We start from the raw sequence: 24,730 nt of genomic DNA on the forward strand, positions 1-24,730 counted from the left end.
GGCGTAACACAACGCCAGAAACATGTGCCCATCCCCGTACGTTTTTAAACACCCATCGGCCATAACATTTAAAAATCATAAATCACTGCAGAGTTTGTGACAGTAAAACGTCATCTTCTTTTTAAATCTTCTGTCATTTAAAAAAGAAAATGAGATAAACCTCCCCTCCTCCCCCAATGTATTTTTCCTGTAAGAAATCAGAGAAACACTGAATTTCTTATACTGAAGTTACATAACTCTAATAAATAACGGCCCTTTACTCTTTTTTAGCTAGACTGAATCAGATCCAAAGTCTCTCTAGCCCAGAATCTTTCCACCGTGGCCACTGCCAGATACTTCAGAGGAGGGGGTCAGAACTGTACAGTAACAGATGTGGGATAATCTGCTCCCTACATTAGGTCTCATCTTGGGCCCTAACACAGATTGGCTTCAGTCTTGAAGCATGAGATCCAATATCCCTTCCAAAACGTTGGTGGTTGTTAATTAACACAACTCTGGATCCTCTTGCTACCTATATGAATATCCAGTCGCTTCTTCAGTCTTGTTAGGTTCTTGGCCTCCACAACTTCCTGAGGCAGTGAGTTCCACAGTTGAATAACACAGAAGGTGAAAATGTCCTTTTACTCATCTTAAATTTCTCCTCTTCTCATTTTGTTGACTGTCCCCTTGTTCTTGTGTGAATTATATTGTGGTCTCTCTTACTTAGCAGCTTGGCTGCTGTCACTTCTTGAGTCAGCTCCTGGTATGCTACCTAAGACTAAGCCAAGAACAGCCTCTACTCTCGTGGGCTTTAGAGCCGGCTCTTCCAAGAAGTCATCATTTAAAAGTGTCCAAAAACTGCTATTCCAAACTTTATCCTGTTGCGCTGCTTGACCAGTAATAATAATACCTGGCTCTTATCTAGTACTTTTCATCAGTAGCGCGCCAAGTATTTTACAAAGGAGCTCAGTATTATCACAACCTTTTTAGAGATGGGGAAACTGGGGCACAGGGCGGGGAAGGCCACCTGGCAGGGCCCAAAATAGAGCCCTGGCTTCCTGGGTGTCCGTGCAGTACTCCATCCACTAGGCCACTCATGAACACTTCAATAACCCTCTGAGGTCGGCAGTGTGGAAGAGCGGATGGAGCACTGGCTCGGGAGTCAGGACTCCTGGAGTCTGTTCCTAGGGCTGTTAGTGACTCACTGTGTGGGTTTGTGTAGTGCCCTGCACAAGAGAGCCCCATCTTGGCTGCGATCTCTAGATGTTACTAGACGAAAACACCACATCTCTGCAGATACTGTTCTACACAGCGGCAATAATGCAGCTTACTCCTGTAAGGGTGCTTGACAGTCTAGAGGTGGAAAATGATATTGAAGTGTTTTATCCTCCTTTTGTAGATGGGGACATAAGGGCCAGAAAGATGTAGCCTTTTGCCCACGGTCCTACAGCAGGGGAGCAGCAGAAGCCAGGAGCTCAGCAATGCGTATGGCTGAGTTTTCGGATCAGTGGCAGAACCAAATAGAAAGGAAAAAGGGTTTTGGTGAACCGAAAATGTTGATAAAATTTCAGTTCAGCTTGAACGAAAAGTTTTGTTTCGTTTGTGTGGGGTTTTTTTTAAAATAAAATTAAAATAAAATTCTAAACAAAAAGTGAAAACCTTTAGATTTTTTTCAGAATTCACCCCCCCCAACTGAAATAACTTGCTGAATTTGCCACAAAGTCCTGAAATATTTCAGTCAACCCCAATCTGTGTTTTTTGTTGAAATTTTTGTTGCCCCAAAAGCTTTGCCCGGCACTTCCCAGGAGCCCTTGCTCCTTCTCTCTAACTACTAGATGCAATGGACCAGATCCTCAGCAGGTGTGAAACAGCGAAGATCCCTTGATTTATACCAGCTGAGGATCTGGTGGAATGTCTCCCACTGACATCCTTGTGCCATAATGCCAATTGGCTTTGTGCACCTACGACCTCAATACCCCTTGGAAGTCAATGCAAAGACTCCCACTGATTCCAGGGAGGGTTAGCTCAAGCCACCACCATTGCTGCATCCTCTGGGTTGGGACTTACTCGTAGCATGGGTTGTCGATGGCTTCTTGCGGGGAGATGTACATGTACGGCGAGATGGGCTTGTCCACAAAGGCCCCGAAGCCAATCCGCAGGTTGCTGGTCAGCTTGCGCATCTCGGTGGCTAGCTTGGTGCCCAGGCTCTGGATGTTGTGGAGATCGTCCTTCATGGAATTGGACAGATCCATCAGGTAGTAGATGTCTACTGGATAGTCCTCCACCTGCCGCACTTGGACGGAGAAGATCTGGGAGTCATCTGAAAGGGAACATGGCAGTGGGGTTAGGAGCACGTGTTGGAGATCTCCCCTGGATCCCAGTGGGATGGAAGGAGGTTGAATTGACTGGGGTGACCCAGCTTACAGACCCAGATGGAAGCTAAGTGTTTGTCTCCTTGGACAGGAGTCTTCTGCCCCATGGAGGTTCTCAGCCTGCTGTGGTGAGACAGACACGGGTAAACACAAATGGGGGTAAAACTGCAGGGCACAGTGCTTGGGATCAAACAGGAATGAATTCTGGGAAGTCCCATGGCCTGTGTTATACAGGAAGCCAGGCTAGATTGTCATAATCCCATCTCATAATCTAAGGTATATGCTGGTTTTATCCCATATGGGCAAAAGTGCAAGGAGCTTGCTTGCCTGGTCCAGGGCTCCCACAGAGATAATGCGAGAGTGTCCTTAGCTAGGCCGGAGCCTTGCAATCGATCTCGAATAATTTGATCCTTGGGTGCTAACATCTACTATGGGCCTGAGCAGGGATTGCACTGGGGACGAAAAGCATGTGCCTCTAACAGCGGTGACAGTTTCTGTCAGGCATGCGATTCTGCATCTGAATGCAAAACGTGTGTCCTCCATGCGGCAGGACTGGCGCGCAGGGTGTGTGCGAAGTCACGCTGTGTGGAGGATGCCGTTTGGTTTGGGGGCCAGACGGAATCATCTCCTGGGGACAGACGGTTGTGGGGCATGCATTGCATGGGCAGACAGCACACTGCTGGCTTATATCAGCTCATAGCCTCTAGGGCCGAGCTGTGACTCACTCAGATCCTCACTGCCCCAGATAAAGAGCATTAGCCGCTGAATCATTCCAGGGGTACAGGCAGAATGAAGACACAGCCTCTCTGACTCTGATGGAAAATTTGATGGGGAACTTTCCTTCCAGGAGGCATTCAGAAACCCCCAGGATGAGAGAAAGAACAAACCACACATGACAGATGTTAGTCATGTCACTTAGCCCGTGACAGCGAAGCACCCAGGTGACTGTGGCGAGATATGAACCTGCACAGAACAGACGCAGCCTTTTGCCTTCCCGAGACCTAAAGAGACCCTGACTGGACCTCTGCCAGCACTCAGTTCTTGACGGGCTCCTCCCAGCCGTTCAGAACCAGAATCCTGGGCCATGAGTGAGCAGATGGGTTCGTTTTTCCCCTTGGAAGGAAAGGAGACACCATGTGATGTGCCGATGATTTTCAGGCTGGCAGGAGCGGGTCCCGCAGCTCTGTGCCAGGCTGCAGCACGTACCACTTATCTACAGCAATGGCTCCTTAGCTCCGAACTCCTTCCTTATGGGGCTAGCACTGAGTAGAGCCTTTCGCCCTCAGCTCTGCGCCCCAGGTCACCAGGCTGTAGACTCTCCTCGTCCCAAAGAAATATTCCTTCTCTCCCACCCTCGTGCACTTCCTGGCTTGGTAAAAGACACCCAGAATGCATCGCTCAGTGGCTCCATGGGTGGGCTACCAGAGGTCCATAAGGTGTTTCCCAAGCATCTTCTCCCGCAAAGTGGTGGGATGGGAGGGGTGCCAGGGCTTTAGGAGGTTCGGGGTTAATTATAACATGGATGAAAACATTCACATTCAAGGACTCAACTCTTTCCAAATACTCGGTCCAAGCCAGCTATGGCCTGTTCACCTGTCTCCTCCCTGCTAGGGTTGCCAATTTTGGTTGGTGGTATTCCTGGAGGTTTCATCAAATGACATACCATATATACTCGGTCATTAGCCCGCTCGTTTATAAACTGACTCCCCCTCCCCCGACAGTTAGGTAAAAATAGCAAAAACTGTATGACCCTTTCATAAGCTGACCCTATATTTCAGGGGTTGGCTCCTGGCCCTTCCTCTAGCGGACCTGGACGTTTTGTTTACCTGGAGAGTTCACAAGCCTGGAGCTCCTCAGCTCCCAGTGGCCGCCGTTTGCTGTTCCTAGCCAACACCACTTACCGCAGCTCCCATTAGCTGGGAACAGTGAACCGCGACCACAGGGAGCTAAGAGGGTCCATGCCTGCAGACGTTCCAGTTAAACAAAACGACAATGTATTACATATTCAATTCAATGATTCCACAGAGTTTAAAATCATCAAATTTTGGTGTAGACCCGTTTATAAGCTGACCCCCGCTCTTTGACGCATCACTTTGTTACCAAAATATTCGGCTTATGAACGAGTATATAGGGTAATCTTTAATTAAAGATTAATCTTTAATTCCTGGAGCCTCCCGGACAATCCTGGAAGGTTGGCAACCATACTCCCTGCAGATTTTGGTGGAGAGGGTGTAGCTTGCCAGTTCCCAAAGAAATAGGATGGGAAACTACCAGGCCCCACAACAAGCAACACGCACAGACCTCATAGACTCGGCTGCAGTCCAGGGTAAGCAAACCTTTAATAAGGGAGGGACCACGGCCTGGTGCACAGGACACGGCCCGATGAGTCAGAAGACCTGGGCTGTCGTCCCAGTTCTTCCGCTGACCTGTCGTGTGACCCTGGGCAAGTCCCTTCATGCCTGTTTCCCAGGCTGTCTCTGATGCTGTGTATTATGCCCCGAGCCCAGCTAAGGTCTGTGTGGTGTATGAGTTGGTTTTGACGGCATTTCACCAGGGCTGCAATGAGCATAGTGTGTGTATGCGAGATACAGACCCAGTGTGTATGAAATACAAACACAGTTCTACGTTACCCAGCTCTCCATCACAGCAGACGAGGGGTAACATCTTCCTAAGCACCCCACTGAATTAGGAGCCTACGTCCCATTTTCAAACCCGACTTTCAGTTCAATTGACCTGGGTGAGTCACGTCCCTGCTTTGTGCTTCAGTTTCCCCCTCTGTTAAATGGGGATTATGATACTGACCTCCTTTGTCAAGTGCTTTGAGAGCTAACGATGAAAAGTGCCATACAGGTGCTAGGCATTATTATGATGATGTCAGTTAGACTTAAACTCCCGAGCACCTAAGTGGCTTTCGAAATTGGGACTTCGGCACCTAGGTCACTGAAGTGCTTTTGAAAATTTGATCCTGCAAACTAGTCTGGCATCAAATCACAGGTAGTGTCACCAGGCCTTAACAGCTCACCTGGCCTACAGCACATCACCTGGCCTGCAGGGTTAATCCATTAATTAAACACTTGGTTCCTGTAACAAAGACACAACCTTCCCGATTGTAAAGCTACAGGATTGGATGTTGCTCTCTGTACACAACCTACACCCACTTGTGTGCTGCTCTGGCCTTCTCCAGCAGTGGCTGGGCCATGTATGGAGACTGACGAAGCTATTACAAGCCAACAGCACTGACTTTTTTAGCTCAGGCAGTGGTGGTTCATGGTTTGAGAGCCAGAGGTTTCAGGTTCAATCCCCTCAACCCCAACAGGGGTTTTTTTGGCTCCTACCTGGTCGCAGGTGCAGTTTAATTTTCTGAGGGCTCATTTGGGTGGCGACAGTCTGTCCAGAGCCGGTGTTACTGAGCGGCTTGTCCTCTAGGATTTCCGTGCTGCTGACTGGGTACTCTATGAAATCCCGCGTGCAGCCATTTTGGAGGAGGTTCGTTTTCAGGTCACAGCGAGGGGTTCCCTGCCTCAAGTCCTGTGAGCAAGAAGGCGGAGATAGAAACAAAGTCCTGATGCCGCTGCCTGGGATTAGGCCAGCAAGAGGGGCAGCGGAGCAGGGCTGTCGGGAGCAGGGCTGTGGCTCTGAAACCCCTTAGCACAGCGCCCGGGACGAGCCCGGGCTGGATGGCTGGCAGGATTCAATACAGGGGCCTCCCCTCATTGACGACGGCAGGAGAAGAGGTGAGGAGCCAGTGACAGGCTGGGAGCCTTAGCAATACATAGACCCAGAGGTAACGAACTCAGGCTCAACCAGGCCTGCCGGGGCCACTATGGCCATCTCTCTGGCCTTCCCATCTCTCGCCCTCCAGCCTGTCCAAAATGCCACTCGGCCTGCCTCTCCCCGCTTAGCTCCATTTTAAATGTTTCCCCCTCTCTTCCAGGGGGCTCTTTTATAAACCTGGCACTTAGTGAGTGTAACTATGGCCCTGGCTGGCCCCACAGCTGACAACAGCCTGCCCCGTGTTGGGGGCACAGGGAGCTGCTCCTTTTGCTCTGGTGGGAGAGGCCAGTGCTTTTGCTGCAGAAGAGTCCCAGGTTCAAGCCCCACAGCTGCCCATGGGGCATGAAACCCTCCGGCATCTGTGGGCTTGGGATAATAACATGTTTCTTGAGTGGGTTTGCCTCTGCTTTGCCTCTCAGGAATCACCAGCGCAGACCCACCCCCCCCATCTAGCCCAGATCCCGTCTCTCTCAGTGGGCACCACCACCAGCTGCTTCTGAGGGAGGCAGTTATGGGCTAACCCACCCCTAGGGAAATTTGTTCCTGATCCCCAGTCATTTGAAGGCCTGGAGCAGGATGGTTTAAAACCATTGTCACACCAGGGCTAAGACGGAAAGAGCCAGGAGCGCTGCTGGCGCGGACCTTTCTCCGCAGCGGCTTTGCAAACAGCAGCTAGGTTTGCCGATAGTGGGTGAGACGCAGCCCAGGTGCTGGCAGAAAGTGGGGACGGAGCAGCCAAACGGTGTCGACCTTCCCAGGCCCTGACTTCCCCGAGTCATGGGGGCAAAGCCTGGAGGTCTGCCTAAGGGAGGGTTTCCAAAGCTGCAGGGTAGTACTGCTGGAAATTCACCCCGAACAAGAAGCCAGCCGGTTGTGGGATGGCCTGTCATGTTGACAAGGTTAATTCCTGGATGAGGAAACCACAGACTTATCTGCCAACTCCAGTCTACCGCAGGCTGCAGGGGAACAGAGCACCAAAAAAGGAGCGAAAGAACTGAAAACAGCCAGAGCTGAAACAGCCAGAGCAGCTGAAGGAGATGCTGTTCCTCCACCCCACCCCACAGGGACCAGAAACCTAAATGGCAAAGTCACTGTGTATCTCTGTCCCCTTGGGCATTTCTGAGAAACCTGTGTGGCCCCTTCCCCCCGGGCCAGTTTCTTAATCTGCCGAGCGCTGGCGCTGCCAGCTTCCCCGACGCGCTGTCTCTGGGACGAGGGGTTTCTCAGGTAAGCAAATATTGCAACAATTGAACTCCTGATCTCCGCTGTCCACAAACTGGCTAGAGACAAAGGCCAAGATTTTTAAATGACATTGGCACCTACATACCATCAGGGCTCTGTTGTGCTAGGTGTGGTACAACTCTAGAGCATGGGCTCATCTACATGTGGAAATTAATCCAGAATAAGGGATGTGTGTGGGTGGGTGACTTTAGAGCAGATTAACTATTCCTGATTAATGCCAGATGTGGACGCTCTTATTCCAAATTTACTTAGTCTGCGGCTAGGTCTACACTGGGTGGAGTTCTGGAGTAGACAGCAGAGCGACCAAGGATCGATTTTATCGCGTCTACACTAGACGCAATAAATTGATCCCTGATAGATCGATCACTACCCACCAATCTGGCAGGTAGTGTAGACATACCCTGCTTCCTGGAGTTAATCCAGAATAGCTATTCTGGATTAACTCCGCATTGAAAAAAGCCTATGAACCAATCCCGGCCACAAAGAATTTATGGTCTAACCAGGCAAAGGCTGGGAGACAGCAAGAGAGAAGTGACTGGCACCAGGTCACACAGCAGGTCTGTAGAGAGCCAGGAATAAAACCCAGGTCTCCCAAGTCCCAGTGCAGCACCTCTACCCACTAGGATGCACTGCCCCTCTTTTCAAAAGAAGACGTGTGCACTCACCTGCTGAAAATCAGAGCCTCTCTGATCACCGCGATGCCCACAGGCATTCCGTTATTCCCTCTGCTTGTATATTACATCCCTCCCCCCGAGCCCTTTGCTTTGTCTGGTTAGACTGTTAGTCGCTTTATGAAAACAGAGCATCAGACCAACGTACGCAAACACAGTGTCTGTTCCTGTATCATGCCCTCCCACCTCCCTGTGGGTTTATTCACCTGCTCTGCGTTGGCTAAGCCCCAGAGGGAGAACTCTCTGGGGCAGCTGCTTTTGTGTGATTTGTCTGGCCCATGCCTAGTGCAAAGGAGCCATGATCCGTAGTGCTTCCTGAAACAGAGATCAGTCATGATCCTCACAGCATCACTCTAACGCCACGATGTGTCCCTCTCGCTGCTTCACAGTCATGTCTCCGCTAAGACTCTCCTCCAGCCTCCCTCTGCCTGGCTTCTTGTTACACATTTAAAGAAACACAGACACGTGTCCTCCTAAATCCAAAGTCTCTAGTCCATCTGCATCTGCACTACGAGGGCCTGATTCAGCCCAGGGGATTTTCGAATGCCAAAGCCAAACCTTCCCAGAGCTTGAGGTGGGGAGAGTCAGCTCGTTACGAAGACAGATTCCAGCTGTGAATTGGGATCTGAAAGGGCCCAGGAGAAGGGACTGTTTTTTGTTCAGATCAAATGAGTGGAAGGATTCAAATGGTGGTGTGAGCAGGCCTCCGCTGCTGCGCTATCTGCCTCGCTTCCCCCCCAGCAGGGCCGATAGCCACGAAATGCAGCAGCAGCAGTAGCGGGTTCCCTCCTTTGCAGGTTTCCATTTCTCAGCTCCCTGCTTGGGCTTCCTGCTGTCAGTCACTGGCCAGATGGCATCCTGCTCTGCTCCATGTTAGCTACTACGTGGCCAGCCATGCCGGATGACCGGGGCTGCTGGGCCTTGATAACTTGTTGCCTGGCAGTGGGCTAGGACTCCTGGGTTCTATTCCTGGCTTTGCCACCGACTTGCTGCATGACCACAGGCAAGTCACCCAGCCCCTCCCCGTGCCTCAGTTTCCTCATCTGCAGAACAGGGATAGCATTTACCTACTTTACTGGGCGGCTGGGAGGCCAAGTCACTAACTTTGTACAGTGTTTTTGGGGTGGCCGCCCTCTTGGCTGCCGGACCGGGGTCCCCAAGGGCTCAACACCAGAGCTGCTACCTCTTGAGCAAAGGTTGCCTGACTGGGCCTGTCCCAGCCTCAGCTCCTCTGCAGATCGGGGATGGAGTGGGAGAGGTAACACTCACTCCCTGGGATGGATCCTTGCTAAAGGTGTCTGGGTCCCATGCTGTGTTCCGCATCCTAGGCTGCCAAAACCAGAGCGTTCCACTGGCTGGGGATATTCTGCAGTGATGCAGTGCTGGGCTCTGCCATGCTATGGATATTTAACAACACTGTTGGACAGACAACCCGTGCTGGGTTTTTTTACGGAGTTCACAGGGAATCACTCAGCACCTGTCGGGATCAGAAGTTTTAGACACGCTGCTTGAGAGGGGGTGCTCTTCTCCTGAGACTGCAAGTTAATGCCAAGCAGCCTCCAACATCCGCCCTCCACAGGACTCAAAAGAACCATCAGCTGGTAATTAGCTTTGGCTGCTAATGACCAGGGTTGGTTTTAGACTTGTAGACTTTAAGGTCACCTAGTCTGACCCCGTACACCAGGGGTAGGCAACCTATGGCACGGGTGCTGAAGGTGGCATGCGAGCTGATTTTCAGTGGCATTCACACTGCCCGGGTCCTGGCCACTGGGCCGGGGGGCTCTGCATTTTAATTTAGTTTTAAATGAATCTTCTTAAACATTTAAAAAACCTTATTTACTTTACATACAACAATAGTTTAGTTACATATTATAGAAAGACCTTCTAAAAAGGTTAAAATGTATTACTGGCACATGAAACCTTAAATTAGAGTGAATAAATGAAGACTTGGCACACCACTTCCAAAAGGTTGCCGACCCCTGCCGTACACATTACAGGCCACAGAACCTCACCCACCCACTCCTGTAAGAGACCATTAACCTCCGGCAGTTACCAAAACCCTCACATCATGATTTAAAGACTTTGAGTTACAAAGAATCTACTGTTTACTCTAGTTTAAACCTGTCAGTGACCCATGTCCCAGAAGAAGGTGAACTTCCCCCACCCCCAGGATCTCTGCTGATCAGACCTGTGGGAAAATTCCTTCCCAATCCCAAGCATGGTGATCAGCTGGAATCTGAACACATGGGCAAGATCCCCCAGGCAGACACCTGGGAAAGAATTCTCTATAGTAACTCGGAGCCCTCCCCATCCAGTGTCCTGTCACCCGGCCATTGGAGAGATTTGCTGCTATTAGTCGCGGGTTGAACCGGCAAGCTAACAAGGGAGAAATCAACATGCCACTGATGGGCCTCTGGGCTACCAAGCCCTCCCATCCCTTAGTCCTAATAACAAGCAGGAGCCTCTGTAGGTCCGGCTGCCAGCCAACAGGTTGGGCACTTTGCTAATGCTCGTGACTAAATTGGGGACCTGGTGCCAGGGAAAAGCAGCTGAATCCAGGGAAGCTGGGCTGCACAGGTCACGCTGTTCCGTAGCTGCATAACCATGGTGACTAGCTGGGACGTCACTGCCTTCCGTAGTGCTAATTGAAAGCCACATGTTCCTACAGGCAGGGCCCCGATTTGGGAGCCAGGAGGCTGAAGTGCTCATCTCAGCTCTGCTATTGGGTTCACATGGGCGTATTACTTCCCCTCTCTTTGCTTCAGTTTCCCCAATGAAGATAATGATTCAGAGCCACCTTCAGGGATGTCTAGGGTGAAGATACTAAGGGCAATGATTTATTATTCATCCACCCACGGATGATGTTCAGATCCCCATGAAAATAGCATCCACTGCTGAGATCTCTGGGATAACAACAATGGATCGTTTCCTCAGCCGTAGCAAATACTTAATGTCTCAGATGCACCCTCCGTCCCTTATAACGCAATGGTGTGTGGTGAGGGAGGTTTCCTCCTGCCTCCTGTCAGAGACTGCCCTGAAGCCTGAGGGTTGGGTCTCCTGGATCGCCACATGCAAAAGTTATGAATGGCCATCAAAAATCAGCCAGCCCCAGTCTGCAACTCCCTGACCTGCAGCAGCAGATGCCCCAGGCTGGACAGGATGCAATGGAAAGCTGCGTTTCCTTCGATTGTTTCCTCATATATGTCCCTGCCCTTTCACTGCAGGGCCCGCGCCCTGGTTTTCGGCTGGGTCCCACAGAGGGCCAAGACTGCCCGGAAGGAGGGAAGGAGGCAACATGCAAAATTCTAAATTTCTGCTACTAAAATTCTGCAACAACCAGACGCTGCCTCTGCCCTTAAGCAGGCAGTCGCAGGGCTTGGCTCTGCAAACGCTGCTCAGGCAGAGGCGTGCATACTCCTGCTGCATGCAACAGGGTTCCCAGCCAAGCCTGAGTAAGTGTGACTGGGCACCCGTGTTTAGAATGGAAGTGGCTGGAATGCAAGGAATTGAGGCAGGAAGGAACCAAACAAATGAAGGTGCTGTCCCTTTAAATAAAGTGTCATGAAGAGCTGGGCTGTGTGTGCGTGGGGGGAAATCTCATTTGCTAAATTAAAACAATGTGGCCCAAATGTGGGCAGCCACACAGTGGAGTGGGCTTTGCGGAGCCGCTCCGGGGCCCGGCTGCTGAGAGTCAGACGTCTCTTTCCCTAATTGTCACGTCTCTGTAAACACGGCCCTCGGTGGGTGCGGGGAATATTTCCTTGTTTGGAAATTCTGGCTGGATCCGGGGAAAGAACTCGCAGCCCTCGCTGCACGTCAGCCCACCCCCGCGGCCTGGGAACAGGGGCGGGGAGGGGAAGGCTTGTGCCGGAGTCAGTTCGAAAAGCCCCATTTCCCTAGAGAGAGCTGGCGCAGTCCTGCCTGGAGGTTTGGCTGTCACACGCCGGAAAGAACTCAGGATAGTGACAGCAAGTGTCTGTGTGTGTTGAGAACAGACCAGCCTTAGTTATCAGATGGGGACAACTAACAATGGCTCCCTTTCCTAGACAGACACACCCACCCACCCCTTAGGGTCACCCCCCTCCCCCCAAATACACGCACAGACACTCCAGCACACACAGGCTTTGAGACAAATCCTGTCACATGCATTTCAACACCCCCCACCCCCGCAGGACCTGGTCGATGCATAAAATCAGCCTGACCACGCTGCGGATGCTCAGGGCTGTGAAAAATTTCCCGGCTTAACCTCCTGTGGAGATGCGGCTAGATCAACCATCTAAAGATCACGCCTGGATTAACCACACGGGTGGAAAAACCCCTTCAATAAACCCCAGCCCCTGAGCCCTCCCCCGGCCCCAAGATTCAGAGCCTGGGCTCCGGCCCAAACTGCAACATCTACGCTGTCATTTTTAGCCCAGCGGCCTGAGCCCCGCAAGCCCGAGGCAATTGACCCAGGCTCTGAGACTTGGCACCATGGGCCTGAGACATACCCAAACATTCGGAGATTGGCGTAAACCCCCAAGCAGGAAGGTTTAAGATCCCCACCGACGTTTTTATCCACACTCATTGCTCCTTGTCGGGTGACGTCAGCAGGTCAGTCACCAGCAGCTCCCATTGGGACACTCCTGGGCACACGTTTAAACGCACCCAGCCACGATCTCGTTACAAGCGATGCTTGAGTTTACACCCTGGACCCAGCTAAAGGGATGAATTCATTCACCATTAAGAGCGGGGCTACAGGCAGCAGCAGATATGCAAGGAAACGCCAGGCAAATGGATGAACCAGACAGGCCGGCTGCATGTTGTCCCCTTACCTCCTTGGAGCACCATGCACACAGCGGGCTCACGGCCAGACACTGCCTGCAGGAATTCACCCCGCGAGTGGTACAGATGTTCCCTGAAAGAGAGAGACGGACACTGATTAACACCTGCCCTGGCCAGGCCTGAAGCAAAGAGGCTCCTTCCAGATGCAAAGCGGGGTCTCATTGCTCTTTGCTGGTCAGGAAGGCTGGTTGGTGCCCAGCTCTCCTAGCACAAGGAAATGACAAATCTCTGAAATTCATTGTTCATGGCCCCGATGTGCTAGGTGCTGTACGGACAGTCCCTGCCCCAGAGAGCTTCCAGTCTAAATAGACAGAAGGAAGGAGGGGACGCAGAACCACAGAGAGGGGAAGCGACTTGCCCAGGGCCAGTCTAGTATTGTCCCCCGTCGGCCACACTGCCTCTGTCTTCCGTGCCACCCTGCCATGCTCTGATTACGGAGGAGGCCATTTGCCTCTGTGGACGCCCACACAGCAGGATGATCACACTGACTCTCTCTGATCGCCATGCCACGGGCCCCCAGTAAGAATGAGAAGCTGCCAAGGAGTTTAGGGCCTGATTTTCAGAAGGGAGCACCTGCCATTCCCAGTAGCTTCAGTTTGGTGAATCTCACCCACCCTGGCCCCCAGGCCATCCGCTGCACACAGACCAACCCGAGAGGGGCACTGGTTGGTGGGAGCCCTTGGGTTTGGAGGAACAGCCCAGCAAATGCAGAAAAAGGTCCCACTCCTCTGCACTTGGGAAGGTTTGTGCCACCTCTGGTCCTGCCTTCCATATTGCACGGGTCCCCTCCGAGAAGTCTGTGGAAAGCAGTCTGGGACAGTGCACAAAAATGTCACAGGGGAACAGAGCAGGGAGACCGGAGAAGAGCGAGCGAACCGAGCTGGGCTGGCTCTGCAGAGAACTGGAAGGGATGGAGGCAAAGCAAGTGCACTAAGGACGTGAGTTGATGGGCAAACTTCTACCTGCTGAAGGATCTCTGGGGTTCAGGGTAATCCTGGACCAAGGAGTTTGGTGACACCAAAGGAGGCGGGGGGCTGTGTCCTGCAGCGGGCAGGAGGAGGCTTTGGAGAGAGCTGTGAGCTGATGTGGGGGGCTGCCCAAAGAGCAGGTGGGAGAGGATCAGGCGCTGTATCTACACGCTAGCGGGTGTAAAGCGGCCTCACGATGGTGAAGTCAATGGAACTCTGCTGACAGAACTCAGCTGGGATTCTGGGCTGTTATTTACCCACACACGTGCGGCAAGAGGAAGAGAAACAGAAAGACGATGACGCCAGGTCTCACTAACTTGAGAGCAGGGATAGAAACCAGCGAACATGAGAAGTCAGGCTTCCCTGCCCTCCTCCCTCCCCCAATCCCTGCTCACTCGACCCCAAAACTGAGTGCCGGCTAGAATTGCAAGCAGAACTGCCTCCTTCCCAGCTGAGCAGGGGGCCTGGCTATGTCCCAAGGAGTTTAATCCTAAGGGGAACGCGCTGCACATAGCTTCAGGGATTCCTTCCCTGCTCTCAGCTGCTTTCTGTGCAGCTGGGAGCAGGAATTCCTGAGTGCGTGCAATATACAGAACAATGCACAAAGCCTTCTCTGAAGCCAATCCTGGGAACCTAGGAGCGGCCACAGCAGCTTCAAATGCTGGCACCTCTAGTCCACACTGCAGAAAAAGGTGTGTCCGTCACTTGGCTTCAATTAGCAGCGTGGACACAGCGACGCGGGCTAGCAGTGCAAGTTACAGCCGCTAGGAGAGCGTGCGTTTGAAGTCGTGCTGCTAACCCAAGTTCGAAGTTGTGTCTTCACTGCTAGTTGAACCCGAGTTAGCTAATCCAGCTTGCGAACACTCCTTTTTTTGCAGTGTAGACGCACCTTCCGTGACCAGAACAGAAGGAAGACAAATCCACCAGGGGCCCCACAGTGTTGTTTGTCTAGTGGGGACATCAAAGTTTCGAGAGAGCTTTTCTCCCCTGCTCAGCCAGAGACTTGGCTTGCTCTGGCATAGCTGAATCCTTGACAACCCCCAGTACAGACAGGCCGAACCGCCACCAGCTGCCATTTGAACGGGCATGTCCTGGCCCACTTTCAAGCCTTCTGAGCCCTCCATTCACCAGGAAACCTGCCCACTGCTGACAACAGGGTGCTACTGAATGGCTCAGCAGGGGAGCGCCAAGCATAAACAGGCCCAAGCCATACGCATCATCATGCAGGAGCCAAAGTAGAGCCTTGTGCTGAGCTGGAGGCTGCTCGGCCCTGTCTACACTAGGGAGACTTTGCAACCATCTTGAGGGGGATTTGGCTCTCCGAGCGTTAGCCATGCTGGGAGTTCCTGCAGGGACTGGCTGTCACCAGCTGTTCGGGTGCTGCCGATCAGAGCTGATTGCATCAGGGTTAGAGGACATGGGGCTTAAAATGGCCACAACCTCTGTACGCTAGGGCAGTGGAGCCGGATACACGTTAGCAGTGGTAGGGAACTTTTGCAAAATTCCCCTGGGTTGGCAGGACCCTGCGGTTGAGGCCTTTCGGCATCAGCCCAGTGGCCAACAACGGTTGTTATCAGCGGGAACGTTTGCTAGCGCAGACACAGCCAGTGCATGTAATAAAATTCACTGCTCCGGAGCACCCCTTGCAACACTGGGGGGAGGGCATCGCAGCAGCTTTGCCTCAGTTTCCCCTGGGTCTTCCAAAACTCCATCAGGCCTCCAGTGCCTTCCTAGCTGCTTTGAGGACTTAGCCCTCCGGCTAAGCCACATTTAGCCCCATCCTTTCCAGCGTACCAGTGTCTCCAGGCCTTACAAAGGTGTAGCTGGGAACGACACTTCCATAGTTAAGTCGTTGTCAAGTGCCTTACAACTCTGTAGCATGGGCCTGACCTCAGACCTGCCAATTCTTCTTCCTCCCCTGTATCAGGGCCCCCTCATTTCTTCTTCCCCCAGACTGCAAGTGTTCCCTCCAGCCCTCTCATGAGGGTCTAAAGAGTCCTCTTAGCTTAGCTTCAGGGTCCTCATGCTCCTGAGGACTCCTTCCCCAGACCCTGGCCATCAGAGATCTAACTGCCCGTCCCTTCCCTTAGCACCATCTACTAGACTCCTCATACGGTCATACCCATACCCTGCTCCAGAGCCTTTAAAAATCCCAGTAAACCGCTTTCCCCATACCTTGAGTATCTTCAGTTACCTTCAAGTATCTAAATTCTTCCTGTCGACTCAGCCTTTCCTGGGAACACACCGTGCATTCCCATATCAGCTGATCAGCTGTTTCTTTAACGGGACCTGCCTTTCACAACCCATTGTTGTGTGGCCTCAATAAAGATCAAGGATTATTCAACCCACAGTAACTGGTCTTGCAAATGGGAGAACTTCAGTGAGCCATGCCCAACTTTGAGTAGTGCATTTGCCTTGATCTGGGGCTTTCTTTATAGCCTCTTCTTACTCTCCTTGGCCAATAATTCTTGTCATTCCTTTTGAAACTATCCTTTTAATCTCTGATTACTCAAGGGAATAGAGCAATTTCTCCACACACACACACACACACACACACACACACACACACACACACACACACACACACACACACACACACACACACACACACACACACGTGTGTGCTTTTTCTCCACTCCTTGATTCACTCCCCCTCCCAGTTCAGTTGTTTTCCTTTTAAGGCCCACATCCTGCGGACGTGTGGTGGGGCCTGGCTAATTGGACAGAGCTGGCTAGCCCCAGGCCTCAAAGGAGCAGGCTGCCAGTCACAGGGTGCTGGGTGATGTTGCTGGCCTGCAATTAGGGTGACCAGACAGCGAGTGTGAAAAATCGGGACGGGGGGGTGGGTAATAAGATCCTATATAAGAAAAAGACCCCAAAATAGGGACTGTCCCTATAAAATAGGGACATCTGGTCACCCTACCCGCAATACACAGGTGGTCAGACTAATCCGGTGGTCCCTTCTGGCCCTACACTCTATGGTTCTCCAGTGTCAATGCCTCTTTCTGCATCTCAGTTTCCCCATAGAAACATGGTGGGAGGGATAGCTCAGTGGTTTGAGCATTGGCCTGCTAAACCCAGGGTTGTGAGTTCAATCCTTGAGGGAACAATTTGGGGATTGGCCTTGCTTTGAGCAGGGGGTTGGACTAGATGATCTCTTGAGGTCCCTTCCAATCCTAATGATCTAACTGCACCATCTTCACTAGGATGCTGAGCATTTGTGTAACTGGTGTGTGTAAAGTGTGGGGGGGATCCTTTGTGCAAATGACTGATAGCTAAATAGCACCTCTCTGGCTGGTGAAAGGTGTAATGCTGGTGCTCTGTGGATCAGCACAGATGATGGGGGGGCAGGACAGCACACTCTGAGCAGTGGGTTACACATGCACATGCTTTCCTGGAAAAGAGACTCCCATCTCCAGAGTCCTTGCCCCTGCAGATGGACTGGTCCCTCTGATTGGGGGAGGGATCGCTCAGTGGTTTGAGCATTGGCCTGCTAAACCCAGGGTTGTGAGTTCAATCTTTGAGGGGGCCATTTAGGGATCTGGGGCACATGGTAACCCACTCTACATGGTTTGTGAGTTCTCTCCCAGCAGAGCTGTGCATTTGTACTGCACCTAGCACAACCAGGCCTCTGAGGGGCTGACAAAGGTGCTAATATAATACAAACAATACTAACTGGTGGGACTGGCTGCAGAAGGGGATGCTGCATGTAAACGGGTCCTGTCATGGGGAGGAAGGGAGGCAGCAGCTAGCTCGGGGGCTGAGGGAGACCCAGTGACTGAGGCCCCATGGTGAGTCAGCTGGGTTTAAATCACCAGGGCTCCTGCTCCAGCCCCATCGCTTGCCCCACTGCAGGGGATGTTGAGGGGACAGAGGCTAGACTGAGAGGCACCCGTCGCAAAACAGGACAGCCTGGCTCTGTGCGCTGCAGCTTGCAGGGGTGGAAGTATCAGCTAAGGGGACGGGAGGAGGGGAAGGCAGAAAAATGAAAGCAGAGCAGGAAGAGGAACTGGTGAAGCGATAACGGCTGGTAGGAAGTTGCTTAAACAGCGATTGGGGTGCCCGGTTCTTTGCCCTTGCCTCCGAGCAATCAGAGCGGGAAGGAACACCCTTCCTGGGCTTGCTTGTTAAATGGCCAGAGGGACGTACGCACAGCTTTTGGCTCTTGCTGGGATAGGGCATAATGGGCCTGCCCTTAGCCAGCACGGGGCATGCGGCTGGGCTCCCTGCTCCATCCTAAGCAGCAGCTCACGTCAGTCATTTGCACCGGGCAGGGGCGCTGTAGGCAGGCTGATGCATACTGTGAAACTCAGCCCCCAGCACTCTTCAAGGACCAGGTTTTCCAAAGAGTGGTGGATGTTGGGGGCAGTTTAATGGAAATGGGGCTGATTTATCTCCTACCAGGAGAGCCACTGTCACCCATGTACAGTGAGTGTCTGATTCTGCAGCATGGGGCACTCACTCCACACAGGTGTCAGTGCCCAGCCCAGGGGTGGGGAAAAGGGGCATCAACGCTGAGCTTTGCCCACGTAATCCCCAGCTTTCATACAGCACTTTTCACCCATAGATCTCAAAGTGCTTCACAACCATTATCCCTATTATAGGGATGGGGAAACTGAGGCACAGGGAGCTGAAGTAACTCGCCTAACATCACCAGGCCTAGAACCTGGTTTTCTCAAGTCCCAGAGCAACACTCCTTCCATAAGACCACCAAAAGACCCTTATTAAAGAAGATAAATCTCTACTGACCACCCAAATTACACACATCACTAAGTGCCCGTCTATACTGAAGGCATTCCTACCAGCGTAGCTACAATGACAGTACAGTCCACCCCCTGCTGTATAGATGGTTATCACCTGTCCTTTTGGCTCTCCTGCCCCCATCGGTGTCAGATCTTGCCAGCCCTGCCAAGAGCCTGCCAAGCTGCAGTCCGGGCCCTAGGGACTGGATTTTTTTTGTTCCTCACAGCTGGAAGACAGCCACAGAGGGGCTCAACGAGCCGCTTAGCGCTAGGGAAACCTCAAGAGACGCATTAGCTTGGCAGCCCACGGAAGAGGCACAAAGGCCATTACGGGGATTCAGGATTACGCACTGGGTCTTGCAAACCACTGGAGCTCCTGCTAGACACATAAAATACAGAGGGTCTCTTTGAAAGCTAAGGGGGCTCAGGCTCTAGGGGTGGGCAGTGTCCAGCCCCCCTCAGAACAAAACCTGCGAGGCAGCTCTTGGGTCTGTGACTCCACACGGCATCCTGCAGGTTCGAACCAGCGCTGCCGCAGTCTCGCTGCTGGAGGGGGAGGGGAGGGAGGGTGCTCAGGCAGGCTCCCTGACCCCTCTGCGGCCCTATCCTTTCCTCCAGTCCTCACTACTATCTTCCTACAAACCACAACCACCCGCTGACTCATGGGCTGCGGTCGCCGCAGTGCAGCACTGGGCCCTTGGGGCTCAGTTCTCCTTCAGCGGCAGATCTGCAGGGCTTGCTTCCTAGCAGATGGGTTTTCTCCCCTCCGTGTTCGGGGCCTGTTGACGGGGGTGGTCATTAGTCTTAACTCTGGGCTATCTGGGGCTCCTCCCTTGCCCCACACAGCTGTGTTAGGGACAGGGCCCTCCGAGGACTGGGTCGACATGGGTGCTTAGGCTGGCTCTGCCACCGACTTCCTGTGTGACCTTGGGCAAGTCACTTAGGCCGAGTGTGGCAGCGCCCATCATGGATGTGGACCTGAGCTAGATGCCATCTGTTGGCCACAAAGCACTAAATACGCTGGGCTACAGAACACAGGGACCCATGACTCCCCATCTGCATGTTGCAGCCACGCTGCGCAGCCGGGACCTGCCATGGGAAGGTGTCCTCTGGAAGGGTCCTGTGCTAGGAACTCTGTTCACCAGAGGCTGAGCTGGTCGTGCCAGCACTTGGAGCCAAGAGCTCAGCTGTAGCTAAACTCTGAGGCTAGGCTGTCCTCTCCAGCCCTCCTGAAATCCCCTGTCTCTCCTGCGCCCTCAGGAAAGTCAAGCACCAGTTATGATGAATGCCAGCTCAGCTGCTTTCCAACCTGTGCTACCACTTAGCCCCCGTCTGCTCCGTTACTGTCCCGGCCACTTCCTTTTGATTCACTGCAGTAACACGAAGAGTCAGGGGGGTTTTCAGGGCTGGCTAAAGGCAGATGGTGAGGGAGAAGCAGACCCAGCAATGCTGGTCACAAAGGAATTGCGCAGAGCTTACCCTGCGAGAGCCTGTCTCTGTCTACAGAGCGCCGAGTCTCCTTCCCCGGTGCTGGTGTAACTGGCAGACAGTGGGGTGAAAATGGCGCCAGTGGGATCTGAATCAGGGGCCTGGTGCTGTCTCCTTTAGGGCGGGGATGGTCAAAGAGGGGGATAGGTGCCCAAATCCCATTGACATTCAATGAGACTCAGGCATCTAACTCCTTTAGGCTCCTGTGACCATCCTGGATTTCACACGATTCCAAGCACCTCTCAGAGGCCTCGAGCCATGTCCCCTGTCCCGTGCAGACCTCCAGTCTGCCTGGCTGGATGGGGATGGGGCTCTGCTCGTGCATTGGTTCACGGCGCAGTCAGCGCTCTGGCTGCCCGCTGGCAAACACAGCGGGCTGTATCCATTGTCCGGCCCCTTGTGTCCTCACTTACCACCCGTGGAAAGTGGGAGCAAAACTCTCTCGCTGAAGGGAGCGGAGAATTCAGATCTGGCAGCATTTTTATCCCTGAGGCAGACTGGCCAGCCAACATCCCCGGCATGGGAATCAGCATTGCACGCCAGCGTCTGTTCCCTGCCCGAGAACCTGAGTTGGAGGGGGGCTAAATTAGATGGGATGCCAGCGGGAGAGAAAGAGGCATATCCCCAGACTGCTGCCTGGTTCTGCTGGCAGCAGCCGCTGTTGCCCAAGGGTACAATACAGGTCATGCTGAGCTGGGAGGCTCCTGTGTGCACCCATGCCTGATGAACCATGGTAATGGCAGAGCAAAGTCTGAGTGGTTTGAGATATTAACAGACCTCCGGAGAGGAGACTGAACACGCGCTTTCCCTGACAGCATTACCAGCCTAGTGCCCCAGTGCTGAGACAAGACTCTGCTGCAAGGAATACAAAGAGGGGGGGTGGGGGAAACACAGACAGCCCCCATCCTTCTTTCTGGACCTCTAGCTCCCAGCCTGTGCTGCCCAGTTTCCCCACATGTGGTCTCCCCAAAGTCCTGGCCCAGCTCAATCCACACAGGAGATAGAGCCTGTCGCAGAGTGCGCAATCTGCAAAGGATAACTCCCTCGATCATCATGATGCTCTGCAGCCGTGCACCTCGTGTTGACAACCACCCCAGTGCCACACGGGTGGCAAACGCTGCCAGTTGGCTCTCTGGGGGCTGGGACCCTCTCTCTGTGCTGTTTGTACAGCACTTACCACAACCCACGGAGAAAATAAAAGGGATAATTCCGATTTCCCCAGCCCAGCAGCTGCCGTGTCCCTCAGCTCAGCTCGCTCGATGGGACACAAAGCCTTGTTGAAAAACCCAGGCAGCCAATGCATCAGAAAGCACAACCTGTGTCCCCCATCTAGACTTACCCCCAGGCTGCGAGCGGCTGTGGATTCGCTGACACCAAGGAGGTTTTATTACAGCCAAATAATCAATGTGCAAGAGTTTTCGCACTGTAAACTCCTCAATAGAGACAAGGCCTGAGTAGTAAACCCTCTGTCTGGGAGCTGCCCCTGCCCAGTTTACCTCAGGGTAAAACCAAAGTGCAGCCAGCGGCCAGCACCTGGGTGGTTGTTATCCCATGGGAAAAACACACCTATTGTGTCAGCCAGCGTGGGCAGAAGTCAGAGGTGATGTGTCAGGTGCGGGTCTCCCTGACTTATACCCATTCACCACAGCTGGTGTGCAATATACAGCCAGAGGGCTGCAAAGGGGCAGGATGCATCACCATAGCCCTGTTCTCGGAGTCTGGCCCAGTGTATGCTCAGTCTTCCCCTGGCCCAGGATTGCTGGACAGGACCTCACGGTGGGTAAGTCAGCAGCAAGACACTCTGGCAGGCCTGGGCAGGACCGGGGGGGTAACCTCAGGGGAGCAGCAGGAAGGGCTGTGAGATGGGGCGTGGGAATGGCTGAGGAGAGACCCGGCTGAGTCCTCCACACACAGCTTTGCAGCTCAGGGATTTGGGATCCAGCTCTCATGTGACGTTAGTTTCTTTCACAGGAAAAACCCCAAACTTGGCATAGCTCTCAGCCGTCTTTGCAGGATGTGCCCTGGGCACTTCCTAGTATGTTTCTTTCCTGGGTAGAGGTGGGGAAATCTTCCTGCTAGACAGAGACACACCCCCAAACATACAAACCCATGCCTAGACAGCAAGCCCATCACAGGGCAAGGTCACAGCCACACGCACGCCGATGGTGCCATTGCACAGCACCACACACCAAACAGACATACCAAGGGTGCAGTCACACACCACCACACTAACACCAACGGTGCAACCACACACTTCCACAGACACCTAGGGTGCAGTCACACACCGCCACACGCCTATCCACATTAACACAAATGGTGCAACCAGAAATCACCAGGACGGCCAAGAGCGGGTTCGAGCCCTGTTGAAAATTTTTTTTCGGGCCCTCCAGCAAGGGTGGACCGGCTAAACAGGGCTGACGAAGCCGGGGAAGCCAGGTCCCCTTCTGGACTGCCGGGCCCCGGTAATTTGTACCAGCTTCCCTCCACCCGTCAGCCCTGCACATCAACACACACACACACACACACACACACACACACACACACACACACACACACACACACACACACACACACACACACCCCGAGAGTGCAGTCTCATTCACATACAGACCCTGGAGTTGAGGGGCCAGGGCAAGTTAGTCCCCCCCATACCACTTCAGTGTTTTATCTCAGGTAGTTTAAACCAGCCCCAGCAAAGGGCCCCCAGGTACTCCGGCACTGCCAACTCCAACCCTTCAAAACTCAAACGCTTGGCTTTAAAACCACGAGATGTTCAAAACCATCAATTCGGGGGTTCTTTGGGTTTCTCTTCCAGCCGGGGCAGGGGGTGGAGGGTGGGGGGGGGCTTTAGGGGCCACCTTTCCCAGCCATCCCCTACAGCTGCGAGGCTTTTCAAAGCGACTCTCGTGCAATCCCTGGAGTCCAGGGGCTTGAAGGAAAGCCCCAGGCTAGCGCAAGCCTGTTGCAACATCTCGCAGCTGCTCGGGGCAGGACAATCTCCTGCAGCCCAGGGGCCGTGCAAACAGCTGGGGCATTCACCCGAGCCATGGCCAGCTGGGATCTGGAGAGCTCCCCTAACGCCCCAGCCTGCGGGGTAGCTAAACGTCCTCCCCCCACCCATCAGGAGATAGAAACACAGAGCCGGGCACCTGCCCCCCGGCCACAGCGGGATGGAGACATCGCTGCAGCGCTGCAAACAACAGAGTTTGCAACCTTCCCCTCCGGAGAAATCCCGCTCACCGGCCCCGGGGTAACCCAGCGCGCCCCCCAGGCGGCGTGAGAACCTACCCTGGAGTCCCGCCGCGCACAGCGCCAGCACGAGGGTCCGCAGAGCCAGGCGGAGCCCCTGCATGTTCTCCGAGGCCGGTCTGCAGGGGTGGGGAGGCGGCGAGGGCTGGAGCCCGGGGCTGAGGCTGCCGGAGCTTTTGAGCCGCCTGGGGGATGAATCATGAGGCTGAGGGCATGAGAGCCGCGGATGTGCTGAGCCAGAGCCCGGGCTGCCTGGAGGAAAATCCGCCGTCAGCTTTGAGTCAGCGACTGCCCCCGCCCGTCTGCCTGCAGCCCAGCGCTCCTGCCTCTCCCCCCGTCTCCTCCCAGGGCCTTATAAACCCGTGACCCGGCCTGCAGCCACTCGGGGGCCAGAGCCGCTTCCTACCCTGCCGGTATGTTCTGCCTCTGCTCTGCTAGAGGTGCAGCCTGGGGCCAAGCCCTGCGAGTCACCCCCAAACTCGGGGGGAGGTTAGATCCGGATGCAAAACACCCAACAGCCCGGTTCTCCTCTGGCTGACACTGGTGTAAACAGAGCTGATGAGAAGGGGGTGGAAGCTGGTATAAATTACCAGGGCCCGGTGGTCCAGAAAGGGGCCTGTGGCCCGGCTTCATCAGCCCTGTTTAGCCAGTCCGCCCTTGTTGGGGGGCCTGAACATTTTTTTTCACCAGGGCCCGAACCCGCTCTTGGCAGCTCCGGTGTAAATCAGGAGTAACTCCGCTGCAGTTACTGGCGTGATGCTGGGGGAATCCGACTCGGGGTCTGAACAGACAGCAGCTCGGCAGCAGGGGGTTGAGTTTGGGCCGTCCCAAAGGCGGAGGAAGTTGAGATCTGGTTCAGAACTTTGGGCCTGATTCGCCTCCTAGCTGCACCAGTTTTACCTCCTTGACCAAAGAGGAGTCACTCCAGATTTACACTGGTGTGAGAGAGGCTTTGTCTCAGACCCAGCTTGACTGTGGCGAAGTATCCAAACTTTGGGGGGCTTGTCCGATCGGGGGAAATCTCTGATCCTTTTGGATCTGCCCAGACCCTGGAGTCCCACCTGTCCTCAGTGCATGGCTGGAAGGGGCCAGAAGCCACAAGGAAATGAACCTCCAGTACTAAGATTGGAAGCGCTCTAGGACAGGGACTGAAAACCCCTGCATAGCCCCAGAGGGCCCTGCCACTCCCCCAGCAGCTCCCTGGCATTGGCAGGTTTAGCCTTCCCTTGGAAGGATGCAGTCTGGGGCCAGTGGCAGGGCCAGTGGGTCTGTGCTGGGGAGCAGCCCCTGTGCGCGTGGCCCCAGGACATGCTCCATCACTCACAGTCTGTAAATCAAAACTGGATCTCTTTCCAAGAGACGCAGCCTAGCTCAGTCAGCGCTGCTGGGCTGCATGCAGGAGTCACTGGGCGAGGTGCTCC

The 24,730-nt window shown here is 53.6% G+C and overlaps 1 protein-coding gene across 1 annotated transcript in view; it reads right to left on the reverse strand.

The window, feature by feature from the left end:
- ITGB3 (integrin subunit beta 3) overlaps window positions 1-23,645 on the reverse strand; it is a 40,722-nt gene extending 17,077 nt beyond the window's left edge. Inside the window, exons 1-4 of the mRNA XM_030540990.1 lie at window positions 23,349-23,645; window positions 12,853-12,935; window positions 5,687-5,879; window positions 2,047-2,299 (exon numbers count right to left, since the gene is read on the reverse strand). Coding sequence (XP_030396850.1) covers window positions 2,047-2,299; window positions 5,687-5,879; window positions 12,853-12,935; window positions 23,349-23,412 — 593 coding nt within the window. The 5' untranslated portion in view covers window positions 23,413-23,645. The remainder of the gene's footprint in view (window positions 1-2,046; window positions 2,300-5,686; window positions 5,880-12,852; window positions 12,936-23,348) is intronic.
- Between the last annotated feature and the right edge of the window lie 1,085 nt (window positions 23,646-24,730).

The sequence above is a fragment of the Gopherus evgoodei genome, chromosome 23 (assembly GCF_007399415.2).
Source record: "Gopherus evgoodei ecotype Sinaloan lineage chromosome 23, rGopEvg1_v1.p, whole genome shotgun sequence".
NCBI classification, from domain to species: Eukaryota; Metazoa; Chordata; order Testudines; family Testudinidae; genus Gopherus; species Gopherus evgoodei.